Here is a 26,137-nt window from a genome sequence, read left to right as displayed (position 1 = left end):
GAATGAACACAATTCTATACATCTTACCTCTAAGTTCAAAGCGTGGTATAAATATCTCAAAGCTTTATTGTTGCTTGCATCAGGTGGTAAGGTATCCTGACACTGCATCCTGTCAGAAACCTGTGGAGTATTTTGATCTCTCAGTTCGGCTCCCTGTCTGATAACTTCACATGCTTGTAAATTCATGTCTTTCTTCCTCTGAGTGTAGCTTTAAATCTATGTGTCAAATCTCAACACTTATTTCTCCGTAGTAGTTGGTAGGCTCCACCCTGAAACATACCGAGTCGATCTTTCTCTCATGTGTTTTTGTCTGGTAATCTGACATTTCTGCATTAAATAAAATGTATTGTATATGTATTGATATATTTGTCCTTATGTACCAAGAATGCAGCTTCAAACTTGCATCTCTACAGCTGTGCACTAGATCTCCGTCTGCACACTCCCCCCTTCTCACAATCCCTGGATGCGCATGATGCACAGATGACCGTAACCTTTTTATTGTTTCCTTATCTCACTGGATCTGGGTTATAATTAGCTGTTGTGCTCAGAAATATTTTCTCTGACATTTTCTCCCACTGCTGTTTGTGACCTTCAAGCCACCCTGAGCTCATATTTGCATTAGTCGGTCACTCGGGCAACATGCTTTATTCATCAGGAAAGACAGTGTAGTCACATTTCCCCCGTTAATGGAATATACTCAGAGTTGAGTTGAAAAGAAAATCATTAAAAGCCTTTTATGTGCTTCTAATGAATGGCATGGTTAAACAGCAACATTGTTTTTCTCTTTGCTGCTGTAACATCATCTGCTGTCTGTCTTTTAATTTATTGCTATCAAAGAAACACCAAGAACTACATTGTATCTGGAAGTGTTCTGCATCGGTAACAGTCCTCATCGCTTGGGAAAAACAATTTGCCACATGTGCGGCTTCTGTTTGTAATTGCCTGACAGCCTTCTTTGCTTTCTGGACCTCTGAGTCCAGAATCAGGCCAACCAAGGGTTAAATACTTCTCTAACAACACCCCCTTGTTGCTCACTGATGTCTCTGTAGTCTCATGGCCATTTTACTTACCGTGCTCTCTGAGTGGAAAAAAGAGGGAAGGAAAGGACCACATCTAGAAAGGACACAGAGCAATCATGAGGGAAGTTTTTTTTCTCTCTCTCTTAGCAATATTTCTGACATGTGCTCTTCACAGTGGGGCGTGTCAGTGAAAAGGTTGCCTGCTCCTGAGGGGAAGCACTTTTCTTTTGGAATGTTAGTGGATCTGGCCGGAGGTTCTCTATTTTGACCCCGGTGCCTAGCCCCCCCTTCCTCTGCCCTCCCGTAGCCCGTCCCACCAGATTCCAGGGCCTGGGGCAGAGCCTGACGGTACTTAGTCCATCAGTAGCTGAAACATGATGCCAAGACGGCCTACTGAGCTGCGTTTTTACAGAACTGAGTCATGCCATGCTGTTTACATCCACAAATACGCAAAAACATGTCCCTCATGTTATTATGGACTTAAATTGTCATTGCAATTAAATGTACAAGACTGGGAAGTTGCAATGAGGGTGGCACCTTGTGTTAGCAGCAAGCAGTGTGCGAGCAGCAGTTTGTGCAGTTCAAAGTTGATGGGAGAGTTCAGGAACATGGTGCAGAGCGATAAGGATTAGATGCTGGCAATGTGTGCAAAAATAGCATAAAGCATTTCAAAGAAGAATCACAAGCTTTTAGCACGATTTATCTGGCAAATTCTAACTTTTAAAGAAAAGCTTATATGTGAGCATTTAGAACAATAAACATCTCTCAATATATTTGAATATGATTTTGTCAACCTTTGTCAAACACTGTTAAAATGTATTAAATTTTGTTGATAAACTTTAGACTTGGGGTACAATATAATTTCAATATAAACAATATAAACTCAGAAAATCAATTTTCAAAGGTAAATGACAGTACTACTCTGGTTAAGTGCCCTGTTGCTCAGTGGCGGCAACAAGTGGAGGCAACATTCCTACCTTAGCCAGACAATATTTTATCCAGTCATTATCAACACCTGCTTGTCTGTCACGGGGGGATAGTGCTCATCTCCAGAGGTCATTGGATAGAAGGCGGGGTACACCATGGACAGGACGTCAGTCCATCTCAGCGCTACCCACACACACAGGACCGACAGCCATGCACACACACTCTAACATATAAGGACAATATAGAAAGAGCAATTATGTTAACGGTCCCACACATGAATATCGAGAACATGCAAACTCCATGTAGAAAGACCCCAGCTCAGATTTGAACCCCAGACCTTGTTGCTAACATCTGCACCACCCAATATTTTGCACCACAAAAATATTTCATATGTAATTTTATTTCATTAAGCTTCAGAGTATATGAAGAACTTTCACTTCCGTCATGTCATGTTTTGTATGGCTTATTTTTTGTGACCTTACATGGATGATATTTTCAGCAGTAGTCTTGTGACTTCATATCATCCTGATATCATGCTAGTGGAAAGAACTCTGGAAAATCAGAAAACGCTGCATGACATAAAACTGAAATTATATGATACAAAAATATCAGTTATGTTACTGTTAGTTTGTGGCTATATTTTGCAAAAATGTTGTTTGATTATTGCAGTTTCTTTGTCAATTGTTTGTATTCAGGTCATACAGTACATTTACAGCACTTGTTTTTGCGTGTCCATGTCTCTTCAGGTGCAGTTTTGGGAGCTGAACTCTCTTTCAAGCTGGAGCCCAGCGACATCACTGCTGTTCAGGAGCAGCCGCTGATGCTCCACTGCCAGGTGGACGGCATACCACCCATCACCACGCAGTGGAGGCGCAATGGCCTGCTCCTGGCTCAGGACCGCCATCATACCACCTTCATCAACGGCTCACTTTTGATCGTCCACTTCCAAAAGACCAAGCCTGACGGCTCGTCTGATGAAGGCGACTATGAGTGCATGGCCCAGAACTCTTTTGGGCGAGTGGTGAGCCGGAAGGCCCGAATTCAGGCAGCCAGTAAGTAGCTTTGTCTGTGTGAGAGTGTGTGTTTTGTGTGGCTTATTTTGTTCATTTGTGGAAACAGCTAAATGCCATGCCATCGCCTTTCTGTACAGTTCCGCTAAAAAAATAGAAGTTGTCTCAAGTATCGTCACGTTAGACCAGTCCCAGTTAACTTGAGTACTGCTGTGCACGTAAATTTTTTTTTTATATGTGTAGCTGTGTAATTGTTAATATAAATCATTGCGTTTAATGAACTTTCTGATGCTGGTGCTGCTTTGAAATGCAAGCCTCTGACTGAAGCATTAACAAGAACTCACGCTGAGGCTCTCCAGACTGCTTTGGAAGAGCAAAATAAGCTGGAGCAACTTAGCAACCCACTCACTGGTACAGGCATCAAGATGCATTTTCACCAACCTAACAACCAAAGTCCTTATTAGAAAATATTCAAGATCCTCATTAAGTTCAAAGCTTTTGTTGCCATGGTTCGTCTTTACCTCATTTCTGTGAGGTCATTGTAAGACAATCTGACGCTCGGTCCGCCTGGTTTGTCTGTCATATCGCAGCATGAAGTTCTCATCCCACTTGAAATCAAAGGCATTAGGGATCCACAAGCCACAGCAGCTTAAAGTGATAATGCAGTCTTCCATACTGTGCCAAGTTAAGGCTGTGTTCTCTGAGACAAAAATGGATAAAAGCTCACAGAAGCCTGTTGATTCCTAGACCATGTGTAGACAGAATGCTGCTGTGCCACTGTGGCCAAATCAGCTTTCCAGCTTTGTGGGGTACAGAGGTTAGCATGGATGTCTCTAACAGAGAGGGAAAAGTCACTTTACCACAACGGTCGGTTCCTGCCAAACAATGTGTAACCTTTAAGACATACATTTTGAAGTCTTTTTTTTTCTTTTAAAAAGAAAGAAAAAGTATATTAGGCAACATGAGTCAGATCAATTGGTTGTAGAAAACATGCAGTACGTTTTGTGCGTCAGCAAGTTACAGGCAATGGTTATGCTTTTTAAATAGTAAAGTAAAATTATGCCCTGCTTCAGTTGTACAAAAAGAAAATCTCAAAAGAAATTAATCTTTCATTGCTGTGATGTTACTAATCAAGAATAGAGCGAGGAGGGATTTTTCTAAAATTACAGTTTCATAATACTAATTAATTGTAGTCAAGTTATTTATTTTTTTATTGTGAGGAAATGTAATATTACTTGTGTTTTACGCATCCTTACCAGTGGTACTAAAATGTGTTTCCCATGATGGAATTAGATCTTCACCAATTTTGCTAGTAGTTGAAAAATGGACTAAAACATGATAATAAAGTAGAGATTTTCTGATGCAGTCACCCAGTGAGACATCAACGTCCTCGGCCAGTGATTGAGTTTTATGTCAATGGTGTGATAATCAGACATTATTTTAAGGTGTTGTAATTTATCTTGAAATTGCAGCACATGTTTAATCTTTAAAAGTAATATAAAAAAAAGGTTGTTTTTTTATAATTAAATGGTTGGAGGTGTTAATTAAGTGCTGGATAGAGTAATAATCTCTCTCCAGGAAAAAATTTCAACATCTTCGAATTCATGTTGATTTCTTCTTTTATAGTTTTTGTTATTTTTTCTTTCTTTTTTTGTCTTTGACTTGTATTGTTTGGTGGAGGATTAGTGGAACTCACATTCTGACTATTCACCCCTGATATTTTGGACTGATACCCGTTCTTGAGTCAAAGCATAGAATGACCAAATTGTTTACCTATAGTTTAACCAATCACAAGCCAGAATTTTATATTCGTCTTCCAGTAATTCACTCTTCTGTCTCTAAGTTGTGATGCTTTACAAACCCCTTTAGGTTCTTATAGCTGTCTCTGGATTCCTTATGGAGCTTAATTGTAAAGCTCATCTATAATAAGCAGAGACAACATTGCTGCAGAGTTTTCACTGATTGTCTTTTTCCTTCGACTCTTTGCTTTAAAAAAAATGCAATTTTGCTCATCCCTCGGTGCTCAACTGCTCCTCACTCTGTTTCATACTTGCACCTGTTCTGATTTGTATTTATGTAACCAAGTTGATCATGCTCAAATGTGCTGGATTGTAAAATTGCAGGTCCTTGTTTTAGAATGTTGCATGAGCTTTGTGTTGTTTTTTTCTTCCTTATTTTAAAATGAAAAAAGAAATATGTTTGACAAGTGTTTCTTCTGAAAGACAAGCATGCTTTAATGTATTTGGTCTTGTCTTTTTGAGGGCTATTTGCTGTGTTTTACTTCCTCCCAGAACAAAGCTCTGACTTGTATCACGGTGATGCGGTGTGTGGTGCAATTTACCAAAGCCCCTATAAAGCACACCCAGTGAATAAAGCCTCCGTCGGACCCTTCACACCATCACCCGCTTTAAATTTCACTTTTCATTTGCTTGACAACCATTTGTGGAGGTTCACTGTTGGTGGCTGGTGTTGGACAGACTCCCTGCTGCCCATATAAATCAGTAGTCGGTCTGAGAAACTCTTTTTTTTTTTTTTGTCCATTCAAAGGTTATCTCTTTTATGGCGGATTCCTCTTGCTGTGTGTTTCCCCCCCATCTTCCTCACTTCCTCTATTACTTCCTCCTTAACTCGGCTTCAGGAAGCTCTTTATCATTCACATGAATGACAAGGCCCATACAGAGGACCCGGCCGATGTCCCTCCCTCCCCCATAGCAAAAACTACGTCACCAGGCAACGCAACATGACAGCTTACCGTAGCAGAAGAAAAGCATCACTTAGCTAGATGTCTTATTTTTTTGTAGACATTTTACTGAATCCATAGTGTCAACATTTTTTAATTAGACACATTGCATTGAGATAATGAAGGTGGTTTCATCAACGTGGCTTTTATGGATTAAATAAAGACCCTGCAAGCCATGGAGATTGAAATAAGTGACCAATAAGTATCGTATTTGAGTCGGGTAAGGTGTACCTTTTAATAGAGGGTGCTTCCAGGCCCGATAGCACTCAAGGACGTCACATCTGACTTCTTAAAGCTCTTTGAATGGTTTATCCTGAGTAGAAAGTGAGAGTGATTTGTGTGGCACTGATGTCAGATTACGTGGCAGGACTTGTTTTGTGGTGAGCTCCATCTATCTCTCTCTGACCGCTTTCACAGTATCCTGCCTCGAAGATTACTGGAACAACATCCCTGCCATCTCCTTTTATCTCTCTTTTTCTCCCAGCCTGTTGAAGTCTACCCTCAATCTGATAACCTCAACCCCCTGTTTACTACCTTTGCTGCTCACAAAGAAGCAAATTTTCTCTCCTGTCATATTAATTAACCAAATATAGTAATGACATCTGAAAATGAATGGCTGTTTTCTTGAATGTAATGTGTTTTTCTTCTTTATTCTCACATGGTTTGGATTATGCTTAGGCATGCATGAAGTAATGCCTGCAATATATTGTTTTTGTTTTTTTTTTTTAAGCAGAAGTCTTTCAATTTTTCTACAGTTAAAAATACCATCTTTGTTTCATTTTCCTTTCTCTCATCTCTCCTCTCATTGGTATTCCTGTCATGTAAGCATCACAGGATCTCCGTCCTCATGGACACGGTTTATGGTTGCCCTGTACCTCGCATGGGTCTGGTATGCGTGCTGATTTTGACTCACAATGGTCCGCCATGATGAAGTCAGTGCTCCATCAGCCTGTCTGTGACTCAGATGGATTTATGAAAGCTTTTTCTTTAATGGATATTTTTTGTTTTGTACCATGGGGCAGAGCATGAAAGCTCTTCTGTAGAAGAAGTCACAAAATGCTGCCACCAAATGCACAAAGATGTTTTTATTGCTTTTTGTGAAATGCTAAAAAAAGCTTGGTAAATGAAGGTGCCGTCTACAGCAGTCCACCCCAAACTAATGTATGGATGACTGATAATAATGACACACAGGATCGTGACCAACTCAATTTTATTTAGCTTAGTTTCTTTTTTTTAATCTTTGGTGTGTTGTAGAACAGATTGAAGGAAAACAAAGGCAGGTAAATTGAGAGGTAGTGAAAATATGACTTTGGGATGGTCACTTGTAGTAAGTCCTTTCTATATTTTAATCCTTGATATCTGGCATGGACTCTGCTTTCTACGCTGCAGCTCATTTAAATTGAATAATTTCAGCTTTTCACTGTCCTTCATTTTGTTTATCAGTATCTTGTTGTCTTGGTTTTAAGTGATAGGAGGATGGAGTGTGACAAGAATAGGACATAAGACACTTTGTCTGTAGTAATGTGGACACTGAGCCAGTGAAGGAATTACTAGGATAAATGACAAAGCTCTCAATAAGCCATTCTATGTATCCTCTATGTGTCTGCTCCACGTTGAGAGAAGTTACTGGAACATATGATCACGGTAATGCCTGTGGATGCATCTCTAGAGATTTTCTTTAGTCATATCCACTTACAAAATAGGATACAAAAGCCGACTTGGACTCACTGAGTGGACTACACATTGCCACTTGTCTAAAAATGTGTTGCACTACATCATAATAAACTTTACAGGGCTACCTTTAAAGAGGACAGTCTAGACTTGTGTCCTGGACTTGTTGCCTTGCAAAAAAACCCAAAAGACAATGGATGGGTTGATTGGTGGTTGGATGGACAAGTGGATGGATGGGATAAAGGACTGAAATCCTCCATTTCTGCACTTAGCTAACAACTAACCCAGGTTGTTGCGTCTTTACCATAGCAATGCTGAGCCATGTTCCAGAAAATGAGGCATATACCAAGCAGTTATTTCATTGTATTCTCCATAACGGCTTATTTTCAGGCTAAACTTTTTAATTTGAAGACTACGGTTTTGAATGGTATCAAGTTTAGAGCAATGGAAATTCTATTTTCTGTAAGGATACATTTTGTCCTCTGGGGGTTATTTCATTGTCAAGAAGCTGAGTAAAGTGCTGCTCTGAACCCTTTGTGACAGTTCTTGATATTTTCATTGACGGATGCTCAAAGTTGTCTAACTCTCCTGTGGGAAAGAAGCTCTGTGAATCTCAATTATTCTTGAGGATGACACATCATTGACCTTGGAGCTGTGGAAAATCACAGAGGGATCGCAGACTGCAGTCTTATTGTCTTAGACTGCCATATGTCTTCATGTGGCAGACTAGAATAGGATGAAATTTAAAGCAGGGCTTCAGAGAGATTTTCTAAGCTAATTACAATTTCAGTCACTTTATGCAGTTAATTGCTAATCAAATATTAAAATGAAAAGCATTCATCACTATTGATGTTTTATTAGAAAAGTAATATTGCTGCACACTGGATAACAAAAAGGGAGCTGTTCTGACTTGAATTGATTTGCATGAATTCCAGTCAACTTATTTCCCATACATCATCAGCATAATCAACAAGATTATGCCGATACAGGTACACATGGGTTGCTTATTTGCTGAAAGAGTGCCAGCAAGACTTCCCCTCCGCACAGAAGAAATATATTCCAGTACTCTGTTACCTCCTTCAAAGAGAGACAGTTGAGCTGCTGTGTGGAGGAGAATGGGTATTGTGCTCTAAAAATATACCCTCGTGTAAATAGCCTTAAATAGCCTTAAATAGCAAACAAAGCTATTGAGGAGATAGATGGAAAAAAGGGTGATGTAAGTATATAACTTTCTAAATGCATGCATTAATTGCTATACATTGTTTCCATATACAGTATGAGTGTATTCTCTTGGCTGTATGATGACAAATAGTTCTTGTAAACTCAAGTTGATCTTTCCAAAGGGAAACCCTGACATGGATTTTGTGCACCAGGAAAGAAATCAGTCAGTGCTTGATATGCAGACTGCTGACATTCACATACTTTGACCTTTCTTTTTTTTCCCCCAACTGTGAGCGCTTTCTTAGCAGCCGCTTTTCTAAAATGTATCTAGAATGCAGCCGATCATTAACACTGTTTACCTATAATCGCTTTTTAATATCCAAATCAGTCTTATATTTTGAATGAAGAATAACAATCAAGTTACTTTCTTGTTGGTGTCATAAAATGTCTAAGTGGCTTTATCTTGGGTATTTGTGTAAACACTGCTGTTCTTAGCACTTGTTTGTCCAAACCTGGACACTCATTTTGAATCTCATCAGTTTTTTTTTTTTTTTTTTTTTCAGCTGGATAAAGTTAAAAAAACAAAAAAAAAAAACATACACAGTTTTAACGTTTGGATATTGTAAAAGTTTACTGCATACACTTTCTGTATCCTTGTAAGTTAAATAAAATAAAACAAATATTGAGTCGTAAAAAAAAATCAAGATCAGCCCTCTGTTAACCTACCATTCAGTTTTTTGTGTTTTTCTGCTGGTTGTGTGTGAATCTGTTGTTAATGTCTCTGTTGGTCTCCAGACCACCCTAGCAATCCTCAAACAAACAAATGAATAGGGGGCCAAAAATTCCTTCTGCCTCCTTTTAGGGCTCAAGGGAGGAATTCCAGAGTAATAGAGGTGAGAGGTGAAAGGAGACGGAGCAGAGTCCGGACCAAAGGTTAACCGAGGCAGACTTGAGTCCAAATGAGTTTTTTTTTTTTTTTTTCCTTTGGCCTGTCCTCATTAAAACTACATCCTCAGATTTGAACCAACACGCAGTGTGCTAATGTGAAGTTTAGGTTCAAGTTAAACAAACCAACATGCCTTTCATCATTAGACCTTTCAGCTAACGAAACAAGCAATAGTTGTGGTCTTTTGTCCTCGGTGTGTATGTTGGTGTTCCAGTGACTGCAGGCTTGACTCGGCTGGCTCTTGCCTCTGCCCCGTCATCGCGCTTCACTACACTTAACAGAGGCTTTATGGCCAGACTGCGCAGTTAAAACACTTTACAGGTTTTGCGGCGTCCACCAATAAAAGACCCAAAACTCCCTCTTCCTGTCCGCTCGTTGGTGTGAATTTTGTTTTGTATGTGTGAAAATGTGAAAAGGGGCAGAGAGGTGAAGCCACTGGTAGATGTTTTTTTTTTTTCCCAAACACAGTCACATGCACACACAAACGCATGCCACAGGGCCTCTCAGTCCAGTTCTCCATGATATTTAAACGGGGATCAGGAAATCTTTCTGCCAATAAGCAAAAGAGACTGAGACAAAAGGCTACACAGTGATGGGCAGGCAGCAGCTTTGGGCCTCTGCCATCTCTTCCCCCACTCAGCTGCATGCATGTTTGTGTGTTTTGGGGGTACCTCTCGCCTCGGCGCAGCTCTCATTGTGCAGCTTGGGGTGGTGAAGTGGCTGGGAACGGGCAGGGGCTGTGTGTTCAGCCTGTGGTGGTTCTGCTTTGTGGCGGTGGCCTCAGCATTTGTTGTCCTGGCTGACTCAGCTAGCAGCGGCTGAGGCCCCTTTTGTCACTGCTGACTCTGGGTGGGTGTGTCTCCCTTCGCACCCTGGCTCTCACACAGACCCCCTCCTTTGTTTCACAGAGGTCAGAGGTCCCACTGGGGGTTGGGTGGTTGGTGGTGGGGGCTGGGGGTTATCTGGGAAACTTTGACCTTTTTGTGTGCACTAGTGCAGAATAGCCCGCTTCTTTTGCATCTCCTAACATTATTCTTCCCCTCCTCCAATGGTGCACCTCCTCCTCTATCCCCAGAGGAGACCCACCCCCCACCGTGTGTTGGCCCCAGGGCAGTGGCAGTGACCTTGGCTCTGGCTGTAAAACAAAGTGGCCCAAACCTGCTGCTGCATCACAGCTCCAGCCCCCATGTCTCCTAAACAAACAACACAGCAATCCATTGAAAGGGACAAGAGAAACATAAGCACATTGTCCAAACTAAAAGTAATTCAAAAGGTGCGCACATTTACTTCTGGCTTCACTGTTCTTCCAAAACGGCAAAATATTTTATCTTTCCAGTCATTTTTTTGCGAGTGCCAAAAATCCAAGGCTAAAAATCTTCTCGCTTCTCACAATTGGAGTGATTATGTTCTGCAAAAATGCAGTGATTTGATCCACAGTGACAGGAATTGGTGACTGCACACATCATCTCTTTATTCTTGCTCTGACTGCAGACCGAAAAAGTATAATTTCTGCTCAAGCAGGAATAGCTCAATTTCTACTGCTTTTTATGAGCAACATAAGTATTTTTAAAATCACTTGAATTTTATCGAAGTGTTAATGTTAGAAAATAATTAGTTATTGAATGTGTGAGTTATTAGTGACCATATAGTCTGACGGCAAAATTGGAGATCTGGCTTAAGAACATAAACTCTGAAATCCAAAGTTTTTACTCTCCTTTATTTCTTCCAGATTTGTCACCAAAATCCTGAAATGTTTGGGGTCAAAAGCCTGTCAGGCTGCTGCATGTTTGGAGTCGGTCACTGGGGATAAAATAAATTCCACAGGAGCCAATTAGAGGAGGTTACTGCTGCATGGCACAGGATGAAAGATATTGAGGATGGCCAGTTTCTCCCTGACAACCTGTATGCTGTCTGTAACTCTGCTACTTCTAAGAGTCAGGAAGGCAGGAGAAACACAGAGCCCCAGAGGCCTGAATTTCAATCCACTTTGTTGTGTTTTTTTGTTTTATAATTTATATGCTGGAGAAGAAGTGTGTTTTACCTCTTTGAAAAGCACACCGAGATCCAGGGGGAATGTTGTTTGGGCAAAATGGGAACATAATGAGGACAGTTGAAGCTTATTGACTCCTAGTGAAAATTTTTTCACTCTTACTTTGTGCAAATTCTAACAGATGTAGAACAATGGCAAAAAGGTGGAGGTGGACATTTTAAACAAACACTTTGAATGTTTTACATGAAAATTCTCCATCCCAATAACATGTTTGGCTTGATGGATGGGCCTTCACTGCCAACGATCAAGATCATTTTAACAGCTGCGAGGCTAAAGCTAATAAACAATGATGAGGATTTTTTGAATCAGAAGGAAGAAAAGAGAAAGGAAAATATGATTACATCACAAGATTCTAAAATAGTATTTCAATTACATGTTTTCCTGATAGCATAATAAATACAAGCCAATTTGAAAATAGCAAACAGATCCATAAACCACATTAACATTAATCAGGGATTAAAAACTAACTGTACAGAAAGATTGGATGTTAAATATCGAGATAGAACATGTTGGGGTCTCCAGTGATCTCCAGCTTTCTCCAGCTCTGGAGCGTGGACCTTGAGCCATGGAGTAACATTCCATCTCAATACCGCAGCATGACCTCCTCACCCCGACAGCTTTGCTTTCAGGGTCAGCGTTTGACAAGAAGAAGGATGCAAAGAGTGGATGTGCCCACTTAGCTCCAAGGAGTCTGCCTCTGTCGTGTGAAAATGCCAGAATGCTGCTCTCCAGACCCCAGAGTTGTAATTCATCTCTGTGTGCATTATAAATACTTAAGATCATATAAAAACCCCGACAGGGGTATGTGCTCAGTGGCTGTACGTACGCTGACCGACTGCTAGCAGCTTGTACAAAAAGCAACTGCACAGTGTGTGCTGAGTCTGCACTTTGGATTTGTGGTAAAGGTCTTTACTTCTCTGTGAAGTCCTAACTAAAACCATTTAAATTCATCCACTACTAGAGGAGCAATCTCAGGCTCCATCTGCAGTCAAGTAGTTCTCTGTCAGTGAGCATCAAAAGATGAGATGTTTATTTTTTCTTTGCAGGTCGGAAATTTGTATCACCTTTCCAGCTGGTGCCTTTAATCATTTTTATGAATCTGTCTCTATTTTTTTTTTCCTTTACAGAAGTAGTTTTATGTCATGGGTTAGTGAGTCGTAAGGTAGACTGCTTCATTGCCGTAGCGTGAAAAGATGAAACATGATGCTTGTAGCGTAATAGCCCTGTCCATTTTCCAGCACGGGCATTATTTGTGAGTGGGGAGACAGCTTTAGAGGGTTAGCTGGTTGATGCTGGGCTGGACGAGCCAGTGATATGTGCTTATGTCTGACAGCTTACGGTAGAGCCCCTCCCATCCACCGTGAGAGGAGGCCGAGCAGATGAACCCGAAGGTTGGAGAGTGGGAGCTACAGGTTGCCAATGTGTTTTCACATTAGTGGGCATCATTTTATATCCCATACATCCTTTTTGTTACCACATTATAGATGCATAACTATTTTCTAGTTGGTTATTTTGAAATATTCACACAATTCAGGTTAATTAAAATGAGAAAAAACAAACAAATAAGAAAACGCCATAAAATTAAAGTATTTGATTCACTTGTGATTGTGGATCACTTCTCTAAATTAATGATTCTGTTTGCATCGACTCTGATTCACTTCTGTGACTTTGTTGAAGAAAACATTTCCACAGCATAATGCTGCCATCAGCCTGTTTCTCTCTGGGGTTGTGTGTTTATGATGATGTGCAAGTTTATTTTCATACCTCTTGTCCTTTGCATGTAGAAAGAGAGGTTGGACAAATTCAAACAACTTCTGAACGAATGCTTTGACGTACTTTAATCCATGTTTGATGACTTGTAGTTTTCATAAGATTTTGAATTTAAACTGATTGAAATTAGTGAAACAGCCCTTTACTAAATTGCCTAACTACAGTGTCATCTTATTTACTTTTTACTTCTGTGGTACATCAAAAACATGCCACTCAAAGTTTTGTTCCGATTTCAGACATAAACCTTTTTTAAAAAATTAATCCATGGCTCAACTCTGCCCATGATGACACATCTGGTGCATGCTAAAAGCAGGATTTAATGAGTGTAAAATTAAGCATCTTACTTAGTTTTACAAAAAGGATACATAACCTTTAATTTTTGCTATTTTGAGTCATTTTTAATCATGGATATTAATGGTATAAGATGCCTGCTATTCATATCAGTATGTCAGAATCTGAGTAGCAGGAAGTTTTTAAACTTCAGGTTGTGTTTTTTATTTAACATCTAAGGACTTTTAAAAAGCATGTTACATCCTATTTAGATTGATAATTCAGCAAATATGAACTTCAAATATACATCTGTTCAAATGTCAAATGAACAAATATAGTACTTGATACTCGTAAAAAGGACTTAATTATTTTTCTTATCACATTTTTATATTTTGGGACAATCTTTGGTCTGTTTAGGCATAGAAAACTGTCATAAGAACATTATATTAATGTTCCCATTAATATAAATTGGGACATTTATATTAATGTTCCCATGCTCTAGCCTTGGATTTGTCACCACAAAATGCAAATCCAGGTGTTTTCTTTGTTTACGCAATTTCTGCAAAAACATGTTTAATTTTCTAATGGAACAAATAAGCTCATAAACATGTCTTGATTGTACAGTTGGCAGGAAAGACAAAGATCTATCACATCTTACTCGAAGTCTGGTAACATTGAATGATAATGACCTGCTCCTGCCTCCCCTCTCTTGGCTCCGAGTTAAGTTTTTTTGGGGGGTTTTCCCGTGATTTGGTGAGAGCTCAGCTCCGTGCGGTGGGAGTGGCTGAAGACCCATAAGTGCGCGTGGACAAAAGAAGATAGGGAGGTTACTGATTGGATATTACCATGAATTCAGCCGGATTAGCAGGTTTGGAGGCAAGCTGGGGGCTGGGTGATCCTCGAACATCGTAGTCCGCTGACAATGTCAGTGGCGACAAAAAGGGAAGCTAAAAGCGATAACAAAAATGTAAGGAATGGATTGGAAACTCTGAATATCCAGCTGCTGCGATAAGAGGATGTGCTGGCGACAGCATCCCCATATCGCAAAATGAACTGGTGGCAATTTGCTACACATTAAGGGCAGCTGTTCTCATGGTTGTTATATTAAACGGTACATGTTTTTGATGGGCTGAGGCCATTTGCAGTTTCCCTTAAATTATTTTGTGTATATTTTATTGCCTTCCCAGTATCTTCCATAACATTTTCTAATAAGTTTCCATCTTCTGCACACATTTTTCTTGTTTTTTTTTACATGCAAATGTCCTTAGTAATTTTCTTAGCTGATTAATTATGACTGATGCTACAGAATATTATCTCCCCAAATAGTTGAGCTAATGTTCATCAGTTTAAAGACGAACATTTCCCAACATAAAAATTGTAATATTTCCTCCTTCACCTTCGTAATCAGCCATTCTCTCTGTCTTCAACACAATCAGCAGCTCCTCCTTTGCCGCTTCTACATTTGTGCCCCCCATCAACCTTCAAACACATCTCTGTTTGCCACACACGTTATGGCACCGTGTTGGTCGAGATTGTGATTAATGGCCACAGTTCAGGCTGAAAAATTCCCCTGAGTGGGAGCCAGTTGGCTTACGTAGAGAAGAAACTCATTACTGCTGTCAGTTGGGATGATGGCGCAGGGACGGCTGAGAGGGACTCTGTGTGTGTGAGTGTGTGTGTGTGAGTGTGTGTGTGTAGTAGAAGCACAGAGAGAGAGAGACTAATTTCTGTACATGTGACTAAGGGATAGCATGCCTGTTCACCCTTTCTTTACATAAGCTATCATGAGAGAATAAGAGTTTCAGTGGAAGTGAGTGTGTGTCACAGGTCCCGTGTCCAAGTAACAAGGATAATTTCTCAGAAATGACTGAGCCGCTCCCTTTCAGTGGCTTGTGCACACAAATGTTCGACTTAGAGATCTTTAATGGATAACCCCGGCACACTGTGTTGCTCCATCACCATTGTCATTCTCCTCTGCCATATGGTGTTTGAAGCTTTGGACCACTTTAATTCTATTTCTGTGCATCGCCGTCTTTCAAGTGGGGCTGGATCTGGTTTCTGATGCAAGCTTGTGATATGGATACTACATCTGTGCATGTTAAGCATTTCTTATTCATTTTTGTCATTTATAATCATGTTATTGAGCTGATCAAAAGAAAAACTGACAGTTCTGTGTCTATCACAGAAAATGTGATCGCAAATCTCTCTGATCTGGACCAAACAACAAGTCTATCTAGATATTGAAATGTGATCATTCTGATCTACATGTTGAATGAGATTTTTTAAGTGGAGTGGGACACGTTTTCAATGTTTGAGATCTGGGGAAAGGCTGGAATAACTTCTGTTTCTAAGTACATTTATCAAAATGCATTGTTGTTGTTTTCTTTTCATTGATGTCTCTTATGCAGAACAAAATGTTGAGACATATTAGAGTTTAAATAATATAAACTTCTAGTTCTCCCACTGCTAAAGTACATCAATATTTAGAATGTTCAAAGCAAGGAGCTTCATGTATTTATCAGAAGAAAGTAAATTTTGTTTGCATACAGTTGGAACTTCAGAGAAAACTGTCATAAACTGAATTATCAATAAGTTATATCAAACCATGGAGAAGAGGAGCTAACAGTAGCCTGCTGTTTCTGCAAACTCCTGCCTTAGGCAAGGTTTGTTTTCAACCAAGTACACTGCAGCTGTGTGTGCCGAAACAAGTAGTTTATTAGATATAAATGATAAATCATTCAGGTGAAGTGTACTTTGAATATCATTTCAGATTTCTAAATAAAATTTAATGCATGGGGGTGGCAGAATATAATTGGCTGTTTAAACACAAAAAGCATTATTACTGGGAGGCTAATAATGCTTTTTAGCACTATTAAAATGCTTTTTAATAGTTTTGTGTACTGTAGTACACAAAACTATTATAGACCGTGCAATGAAATAAGAACAGCTGGTGAAAGACAAACAGTTGCAGGCATAATGTACTGTTTTTTTGGAGGCTGTAAGTAAAGTAAATAGAAGATATTTCCTTCTTACTAGTTTTCCAGAACTAATGTTATCTAGAAAAGTAGATGTGGGTCTTTGAATATAAAGTTTGAGAACCACTGCAATAAGTACATATCTTTGACCTTGTTCAAAGCTTAGTAATGTTATAGTGACCTTGCATATCATTGTTTTACTGACTCATTCCCCAGTATTTCCATTCTTTGATCTTACCTGAAGCAAAGATGAACAACCTTAGCGTCCTTGCAGAATAGATAGAGAATCAATGATGGAAAAAAAAACAAGTTCATTCATTGGCAGGATACATTGAGCAAAAAAAGATCCAAAAACATAATTTTTTAATATCCACTTTATTCATGTTGGGTTCAAAGGTACTGCTGCCAATCATTCAGGACGTGAGAGGTCAGGTCACCCTGCAGGTCACAAGTTAATACTAAAATATAAAACAATGGACCCACTGTCTTTCACCAAAGGGCAGTTCTATAGCGACCTTCAGGTCTCTGAGATTGGAAAGCCTGGTTTCCATCACCCCCATCTTAACTCCCTCCACAGACTCCATCAAATTCAAGTTGAGACTATGACTGGGCTGTTCCAGAACGTTAATATTACTCCCAGACAAAAGCTACTTGTTGTTGAAATTGAGATGTTTCTTTAAAGTATAATTTTTTCAGGAATATTAAGAAGTAGGCTAACATGTATAATTTTAATACTCAAAACAAGCAAGAACAATTGTGAAAAGCAAGTCTTTTTTGATTAATTGTTCCGTAGTTTTATTTAGAAGTTGGAATTTAAAAACTTTCATATTTTATTCTTTTAAAAGACTTAAATTATTGCTTCTTGTTTTAAGTAGATGTGGCTTCAAACTAGACCTCTCGCAAAAACTGCATGTGGTGTTTACTGCAAAAAGTACTGCCCACATCAGCAACCCCAAAGGATGTAGATTTGTGATAAACAGACAGCTTTGGAGTTTGGATCCCCGTTGCAACTCTCATGACAGATTTGTTTGTAGCGGTTGTTGACGGGCTCACGTTCTTGGAAGCTGTGATGTGAGAATTTGTAAATCAGCCCAGGCAGTGAGAGAGATAAATGCGAAGCTGGAGCTACACCTCTTAGGTCCGGCAGACCTGCCTCTTCTTTGGGCTTCTGTTGTTGTGCCTTTTGGTCGGGGGGCGACGGAGGCGTGAGATTTACGCAGTTGCTCCAGTCGTTTGGGGGAGCCCTGTTTAAAAGGACGCTGTGAGACGCAGTGGAGCGCATGGGCTGGTTCCGCCCTGCTTCTTTTAGATTTCCCGTGGGAGTGCCAGATGCAGGGTCATCCATCTACCCCTGGGATCAGACCAACCCCCCTCAAAGTCACGGTCAGATGGACAGATAACACTGCATGTTGCACTCCCAGAAAAAAAAAAAAAAAAAAAAAAAACATTTTCACAAAACATGGTATATTAATTCCTCTGAACTCGTATTCTCTCCACCAGCGATCTCTGATCAAGAAACAGTGATGGCAATTTAAAAAACAGGCTTCTCAGCAGCAATCCATCACACTCTCCTCAAAGTGGCCTCCCTAACCAACAGTTGTCCTCTAATGAGGGGGAAGTAATGAGTGTCAGGCTGAGGAGAATTGTGATGCCAAATGTCCATCCAGGTTGTTATTCAGTGCCACGTCTGTCTGAGGGCCTCACTCATTTCTGGCCTCACAAAACAGGGGGCGTAGACTGCCTAAAGAGGAATTTAATGGCATTTCCATTTGAATATAAATGTTATTGAACCTAAATGTCTTAAAATATCGCAAACTCCTAAACACAAACCAACAGCAAGGTGTATGTTTTAATTTACCGCAGTGAGAACTCGGCGCACTAGCCGACATAATTCTTGCGAGCGTGAGCTCTCGCACAGTGGTTGATGATGGAAGAGGGATCTCATTTGAATTCTAAAGGAGATCATCGAATGCAGATGTATTGGTGATATTAATTAGGTTTGTGGCCTCTGGGCAAATAGAGAATTGGCATTGAGAAGCCTCCTTTCCTGCAACAATAAATTGAGGGAAGGAAAAGTGTCTACAGCTTTTTAAGGTACATTACTTTTGGCAATAAGTGCCTGGAGAATAATGGTTTTCAGAGCATATTTCCAGAACTGACAAAAAAGGATGCTGTCATCATAAGCATTGTTCAGTGTGAGCTCGAATGCATTTATGAGAAAGGGAATGTGACTGTATTCCTCCACGGCTTATGAATTTGAGCACACTTAACAATAGCTTGCTGCTCCCTGAAATGCTCGAGAGAAATGAATTTCATTAACTTAAAACATTTATTCTCAGCTGTCAGGGAAGTTAAAGAAAAAAGGTGGGAAATCATCAGCCTTTAGAGAACCAAAAGCTGACCCACTAAGAATAGCTTCTGCTCTACATTTATCCAGTTTTTCTTTTTTCCTTTTATTATCTGTGCCTGAAAATGTGCCTGAATCTAGTGAGATTCCCCTGCAAATCCCAAGCTAAAAATGAAGGCCAGCCACAAGACAAAAATGGCTCAAGAAAGGTTTGAAGAACACAAAAAACTTTGAAGTGTTGACTTCACCTGAAGATTCTTCAGATCTTAATCCAATCAAGCAACTATGGGATAAAAAGTGCAAACAATCCAGCTCCACAGACGTCCCTGCTCACAACTTGCAAGACTGACATAATCATCTGCAAACACAGCTCACCGTCAGGCGTCTAGTGACCATGCCTCAACAGATCAGAGCTGTTCTTGGAGCACTATTATATTTGAGAAGTGGCCATGGTGCCCTGCTATTGAAAGATTTACTCTGTTTAAGAACATTTTTGATAATTCCCACAAGTAGGTGCAGAGAAAAACTTTCAAATTCTCTTTGAAAAGTTCTTATATTTTACATTGTGAACTGCATTAGAGCTTTTCTCAAATTGGCTCAGTAAAAAGGTCAGTATATTTCAGTATATTCATTGATGTTCTGTAAAGATCAATACATAAAAATAATAATTAAAAATACAGGAGACAAGTTACAGTAAAGTCTGGTTCACAATGACGAAAGAATTTCCAGCTTTGTGTTTTTTTGTTTTTTTGGCCTTTCCCTGATGGTAATACATATCACCATTTTCTAAGCTTAACCAAGAAACCTGTTGGAAACAAAAAAACTAAGTTTGCCTTAAAACAGCTACATTGGAAACTCAAGTGTGACCATTCTGTAAATCAATTTGATCGGGATGTGGTGAGCTGGAGCACTGTATGCATAGTTTGTAAAATTATATTTAAAAAGCCCCAAAATCTGTGCCTTTAAGAAAATGCTCAGGCTGAGGTCAGTGGGAAACTTTCAAGGGACTTCATAGGACTTTATCCCTCTGGAGCTATCCCACATTCAATGTCCTTATTAAGATGGTAATCTGGAAGAGGAACAAATTAAGGAAGGGGTTGAGTTAAGAGGAGATCGAATTCTTTCAAGTAGAGGGTTTGAAGCTCCTGTAATGGGAGAATACTCTCATTCACTGAAGTGTCTCTTTCCCCAAATCCTCCCTTTTTGTGAGTTTTTGTTTTCACTTTTCCTGTTTCTGAGGAGAAGTGACCTTTTCAAAAAACCTCTAAGGACACGTTCTGTCATTATTCTGGCATGGTGCATATAGTTGACAATTTTAGTGATAAACTGACGTAAAAAAGAACAACTTTAGTCAAATTGAATGTCAGACGGTAACGACACATTTTACATTTTATTTATGTTTTTACATTAGAGATTAATCTTTTTCATGTTGCTACTGCTCTGGTTTTGCTAGCAAATGAAATGAAAAAGTGCGATGGGTCATAAATTTTGCTGATATTTGGGAACATTACCATCAAAACCATTTGGAACCACCAGCAGCCCATAGCAAGCACATTGACTTCTTTTTGTCTTCCAGATTTGATACAAACTTGGCAAGACTCTGAAGACAGCTGCTCTCATTAGTATCCCATCATCTCAATGGAATATTTTCTCCAAATGCTTCTGAAAATTATGTCAAACACATAAAATATGAAAATATGAAAAACACAATATTGTCATTGTCAAATATTTGGCCTCTTTTATAGGAAATTTCCTTGCAAAGATGTTACATTTATAGGAAAGAGCTGCAGTTGGTTTTCATAGCACAAAAAAGTTCATTTATACATTTTTCAATTATTTATAAGGATTGTTATTACCCACATCTCCTGAAAACTAAATAGGACATCCAGGTTTTGTATATCTGTGCAGGGTAAGAAGGGGAAAGAGCAAAGTGCCGGTGCTACTCGCACTCTGAGCATGCACGACTCACATCGGTTAATGACAGGGACCATGCAAATTTCACGTTGAAAAGAGGGACAGCTGCGTCTGAAGGTAAACAGGCTCATACGATAGGCTGTGCGAGGATCACACTGAGCCCATGTTTGGAAAGCAGAGGAGATTTCTGAGCTTATTGAAGCAATCACCGACTGTAATGAGGAAAAGTTTGAAGATTTCAGTGAGTTTTACAATCAGTGGGTACTGAACCAATACAAAGCAATGACTTTTTATGCATTTCTTTCTGTTGTTCTCACATATCAAATCCTCTAATTATTACTTGAGTCTTTGCATATTCAAACAATTATTAAACACGGTTTTCATTAGAAAATAAGCCATATCAAAATAGTTGGCAGGAAGAAACTCTTATGTGATTTTTAATCCTGTTTTTCTTTTTTTTTGTCACCATTGTCTGTTATTTTAGTTCTTATTTCTCCCATATTTGCCTCCCTCCCTTTGCGCTCCTGCTGTTATCCGCTCTTCTTTCTCCTGTGCGTGTCCCTAATCTTACAAAGCCGTGACTGGAAATCATTTGAATAATCCCTTAATTTTCAGCATCTGTTGAGCTTTAATGGCTCTCCCTTTAATTAGGGTCTGCATGCTGAAGTGAGTGGAGGACGCTAAGTGTAAGATTTAGGTCCACTGTGAATGGTGGGAGCATTAAGGTGGGGGGCTGTAATGGGCGGAGCAGGGGCCGGAGGAACGATGGATAGTAGCGTGCCACGGAGGAAGCTGATGGCGGTGCTGGAGTGAGGGGTGTGGTAGGCAGCACGAGGAGCCGGGGAGGCCCTGGCTTTGTCTCCGAGGTCCATGGGCTGGGTTAGGAGGTTCCCGTGAAAAACAAACAAAGCAGACATTGAGAAATGTGCCCCTCCATCATGTTATTGTGCAGCATGCCATTACATCTGCCTACCTCAGCATCCTGCAAATTGATAATGCAACACGGAGAGCTACCTCTGTGTTTACACTGCATAATTATACTGATTAAGTGTTTGTTCGGCATTTGGCAGCCAGTCTCGCAATGTTTGTTATGACAGTAATGGATACTATGTTGAAAAGCCTATATTTTACTTAGACATCAAATGCTTTATGGTCACAATGTTTTCCGTGATATCTATGCATGTACGACATTTAAAATAGATGTGTTGGCTCCACCTACGCATGCCTTCGCAAGAGCTTTAAACACTGACATTTTGTTTAATCACATCATGTCTGATTCCAAAAGGCAGCACTAGGCATCAGCAACCAGCGTAATTTGGTTCTAAAAGATTTTGATTAATTGATGAAAAGCATGAGAGGAGATTTTCTAATAATGCATAATTTAAGTAAGCGTTTCATGTCTACGTCAGTGTCGGGGATTGAAATGAATTGTATAGGAGCTGGGCCGTATTATTGCTCTAGAGGTCTACAAGGTTGCATCACAGCCTGATTATCTTGATTGTTATGTTGATATTGTTTGGTGTCTGCGTTTTGTGAACTAGTAACCCATCCATCATGCCTCACAAAGACATAGGTGAAGAACACAATATGTAGTAATATGAAGGTGTTTTACATATATGTGTATCAGAGTCTTGCATTAATACCTCCGTCATAAGACAGCATAAACAGACTTTTTGGACACGTCAAAAAAGAGCAACCGGACATGTTTGATGTCATTGTCCTTTTACATTTTGGTGACTGTTGCAGTAGACCATCAACTGCATCAGCACTTTAATCCTAGAAATGTTCTTCAGGTCATAGATGACCACATATAGGCCTACATCAAGTGATAAACACACTTCATGTGACTAGACTTGATGTTTCACAATCGTTTTTCTTTTTCTGTTCATTTGGACATCTGTCCAAAATCCTTTTAGGAACAGCAACATAAGGTAAATTTTGCCTTTGAACATATGAAGCATCTTTTGAGTAGGTATTAGTTTCCCTTTGCTGCCACACCCATTTTCTGCAGACCTTTCCTAAAGCAGCCATCATTCTTAATATATTTGACTTAGAGCACACCACCTCCATGCTATTGATCAACACGACACGCAGACAATGACGCCACTGTGATGCCTGATGCAGACGAACTTGCAACGCAAGCAGAAAAGGCAATTAAATTGTTTTCAAACATTGCGTTACTAGAGAGGGAAAATTCAAGTTCAGCTGGTTGAACAGTGAAATGAAGTCTTTGATCAAGAGAACAAGTTTGATTTTTATTTATCTGTGAACATTTCTGGAAACAAAAGCCTTTGTCCTGCTGTTTGATTGCATTGCTTTAGAGTCGACTTCACCAGTGTTTGACTTGGAGGGTTAAATTTTTTATTACACCATAATAATTTTAATTGTACCCTAATAGGTGGCATTAAAGACTGATTTGTTGAACTCCCTTTGAAAACATAAAATAACAAAATAACTTTAGATGATTTATCACAGAAGGACTCAACGCAGTTTTTGTACCTTTGTTGTCCACGGGTGATATTTGTAAGTGCTTCAAGGAAAGGAAACTTGACTTCTTCTTTTTTTCAGGCTGATGAATCATAGTCAGAGCAATTACCCTAACACTGCAGATAAGGTCATGAGGTATGGTTCTTATGATCAGAAATAAAAAACTTTTTGAAATGTCTTCAAGAGACAAGAGAAAATGTCCAGTTTGTTTGTATCTTACTGAAGACTGAGAATCTACACCAAGGGCAATCCATGAGTGATAAATTATCCAATAGTGGACAAGACTAATCTACTTCCACCATACATCTTCAAAACAAAAACCCTCGTTATTTACCTTTATGTTCTTGTGATTCAAGTGTTAGTCCTCTTTGTTGTGTATTTGACTTGATCTTTTGAATAGATGTTTTGGAACGGGTGATAAATTTTGAGTTTTATAAGGTCATCTGTAAAGGAAGCTCACACACAAGTAGAGATGATGAAATTGTGAGCCATTTTGGATGGTTACACATCTCAAATGATATTTTGGAAACATTTTTGGTTAAGTTTTAGAGGTTCATTCACTATAGTTGTACTTTTGAATACAATCATTGTCCAGACCCTGTGTGGAATCTAAACAGGGTTTTTTAAGGATGTGCATTAATTAAGGGCGGTCCAGTGTCTTTCTCCCAAAGCCAAATGGAGGTTTTCCTCTCCATAAAGCAACACAAAGAGTAAAATGTAAAGGTTGACTGCTAGAAATAACTGTCAGGTCATGCCCTATAAATTTTACTACAGGTACATTGGCTTGGGTGCATTTACCATGAGTGATCAGTTGGTTTGCTTCCTAATCCCCGTTTTCATCTAAACATCTGCCACTTGGGCTCCCCTGGCAGATGTTCTGGTAAATTGATGCTTTTGCTCACGCAGGCTAGATGCAGGAAGGTGTCATGGTGACAGTGCATTAAAGGGGGGAATGAGAGTGTGTCAGTGTGTGTGAAGCCCACCCTTCCTTGGATGATAAGCATCGCGCACCACAAACCAACAGATGGATGACGGCGGTGCTCACGTCTTGCACTGGGTGCACGACAGGAGAAGAGGTGGGGTGCCGATTGGGCAGCCTGCCAATAAAATATCATATCTGCATAACAATGCAGGGGTTGCTACTTCAAGAATGCCTGTTTTAAGGTTGTTGGAACTCCACGCTGGAATTGCACCCTGTACCTTCTCCATTATTTATTTATTGGTTTCATTTCGGGTTTTATTCGTTTATCAAAGCTAAGCGAGAGGGTGGGTGCAGCAGTCACCACCACTGCATGAACAGCATGTGCTTAATGATGTCACAGGCTTGAGAACTCGTGGCAGTGGAGTGAGGAGCGTGAGCAAGTGCACCGCAGATGTACGCCGGAGGTGGCTTGAGGCAAAGGGAAGGAGTACAATGACATTATAACACATCTAGCTGCAGGTTCGACTCCTGCTGCAGCACGTTGTCTGCAGGTGATAGCATCATTGCATCTGTCATATCAATGAATTATTCCCACCACAGGAAAGAAAAACATCACCAGAGCTGTAAAAATAGCTAAGAAATAGCTAATCTTCTTGGCTGATTTGGCCACCGCAGGATGGAGTGTTGCTGATAACGGTGCAGGTATTTGATCTGTATGTTACCGAAGTGCCTCTGTGTTTGAGTCTGAGTAATAAAGGTCATTACATTGGCTCATTAGGCAAAAAAACAAACCGATTCACAGAGGGGTAATTGAAACAATCACCATTTAATCTGCATTTCTTCATTAAATAGATTGGACTCGCTGATATGAAAGCGCCTTTAATCCTCCAGCTTTAGGTTCGGGTAAACATGACCTGGTTGTCAAGTTTAAACTTGAAATTCTTGAACAATACCTGCACATCACCACCCAACATGGATGCATCCACATGCATTTGTTATTAGGTCTTTGTTCCCACTTGCAAATATTCAGGCATAAGCAGGTGAAATTTCTTTCAGCCTGATTTTCAAGCGGATTTCTGCTTGATTCTGAATGTTTTTGTTTCATGTGAAACACCCAGCGGGACAGTCCCTTTTACTTTTGACAAAATCTGATTTACAGTGCAGCTACTTGTTGAAAACACCATGCTTCTCACTTCCTGTCTGCAGCCCTTCCTCATATTATTCTCTCAATCATTCTTCTTTTGTCACAAACTGTCGAACATATGTTGAAGGAGCGATCTCCTCCCTGTGCACTTGTGTATGGGTTTCTTTTTAGCATGCACCACGTCCATTCTCTTCTCTATTGCGGCAATTAGACCTGCTTCATTTCAGCCGGCGGCGTCACGCTGGTAGTGGACACTCTTTAATCATGTGTGAGTGTCTGTCAACAGAGAGCAAAGGAAGAGCAAAAAACAAAGGCTGGACAGGTCCAGTGGGGCCAGGTTCTGGGATGAGTGAGAGCGCCTCTTTCAGCAGGGGGGGGGTTGAAATGGTGTGCTCTCGTCAAACCACCTCTTTACATTAGCATATGTTTATGTACGGTGGCCGTAGCTGAGCTTTATTTGTAGGCTGTTTTTAACCTTTAACAATAAAAAGACTTAAACATAGTGAAGATTATTCAAGACTGTTTTTCTTTACAGCTGGTTTACAGCAGACAGTTAACAAGTCCCCTTTCCTGTATACATTTATCCGTATATGTTTCCCTTTTGTGATTCTGACAATTGTGTCTGATTTTGTGAGAGGTTTGCAGGGGGTGAGGGCCTCCTAAAAAACCCATGTTTTATGCATGAGGGCCAAGGGTGGGGCCCGCTAGGGGTGTGTGTCAGAGGACACACACAAGAGCCAAATCAGCGTGCACCATGAGTACTTGGCAAAGATGCACAAGATGG

At 39.9% G+C, this 26,137-nt stretch overlaps 1 protein-coding gene across 1 annotated transcript in view; it reads left to right on the top strand.

Moving 5' to 3' along the window:
• The window catches only part of igdcc3 (immunoglobulin superfamily, DCC subclass, member 3), a 60,700-nt gene that overhangs the window by 3,969 nt on the left and 30,594 nt on the right, over positions 1-26,137 (top strand). The window contains exon 2 of the mRNA XM_055045163.1: positions 2,693-2,998. Within this exon, the coding sequence (XP_054901138.1) occupies positions 2,693-2,998 (306 nt within the window). The remainder of the gene's footprint in view (positions 1-2,692; positions 2,999-26,137) is intronic.

This window comes from Poeciliopsis prolifica, unplaced genomic scaffold, assembly GCF_027474105.1.
Source record: "Poeciliopsis prolifica strain line A6 unplaced genomic scaffold, Auburn_PproV2 SCAFFOLD021, whole genome shotgun sequence".
Lineage (NCBI taxonomy): Eukaryota > Metazoa > Chordata > Actinopteri > Cyprinodontiformes > Poeciliidae > Poeciliopsis > Poeciliopsis prolifica.
Note: the sequence above shows the minus strand (reverse complement) of the source record. Positions and strands in the feature narration are given on the sequence as shown.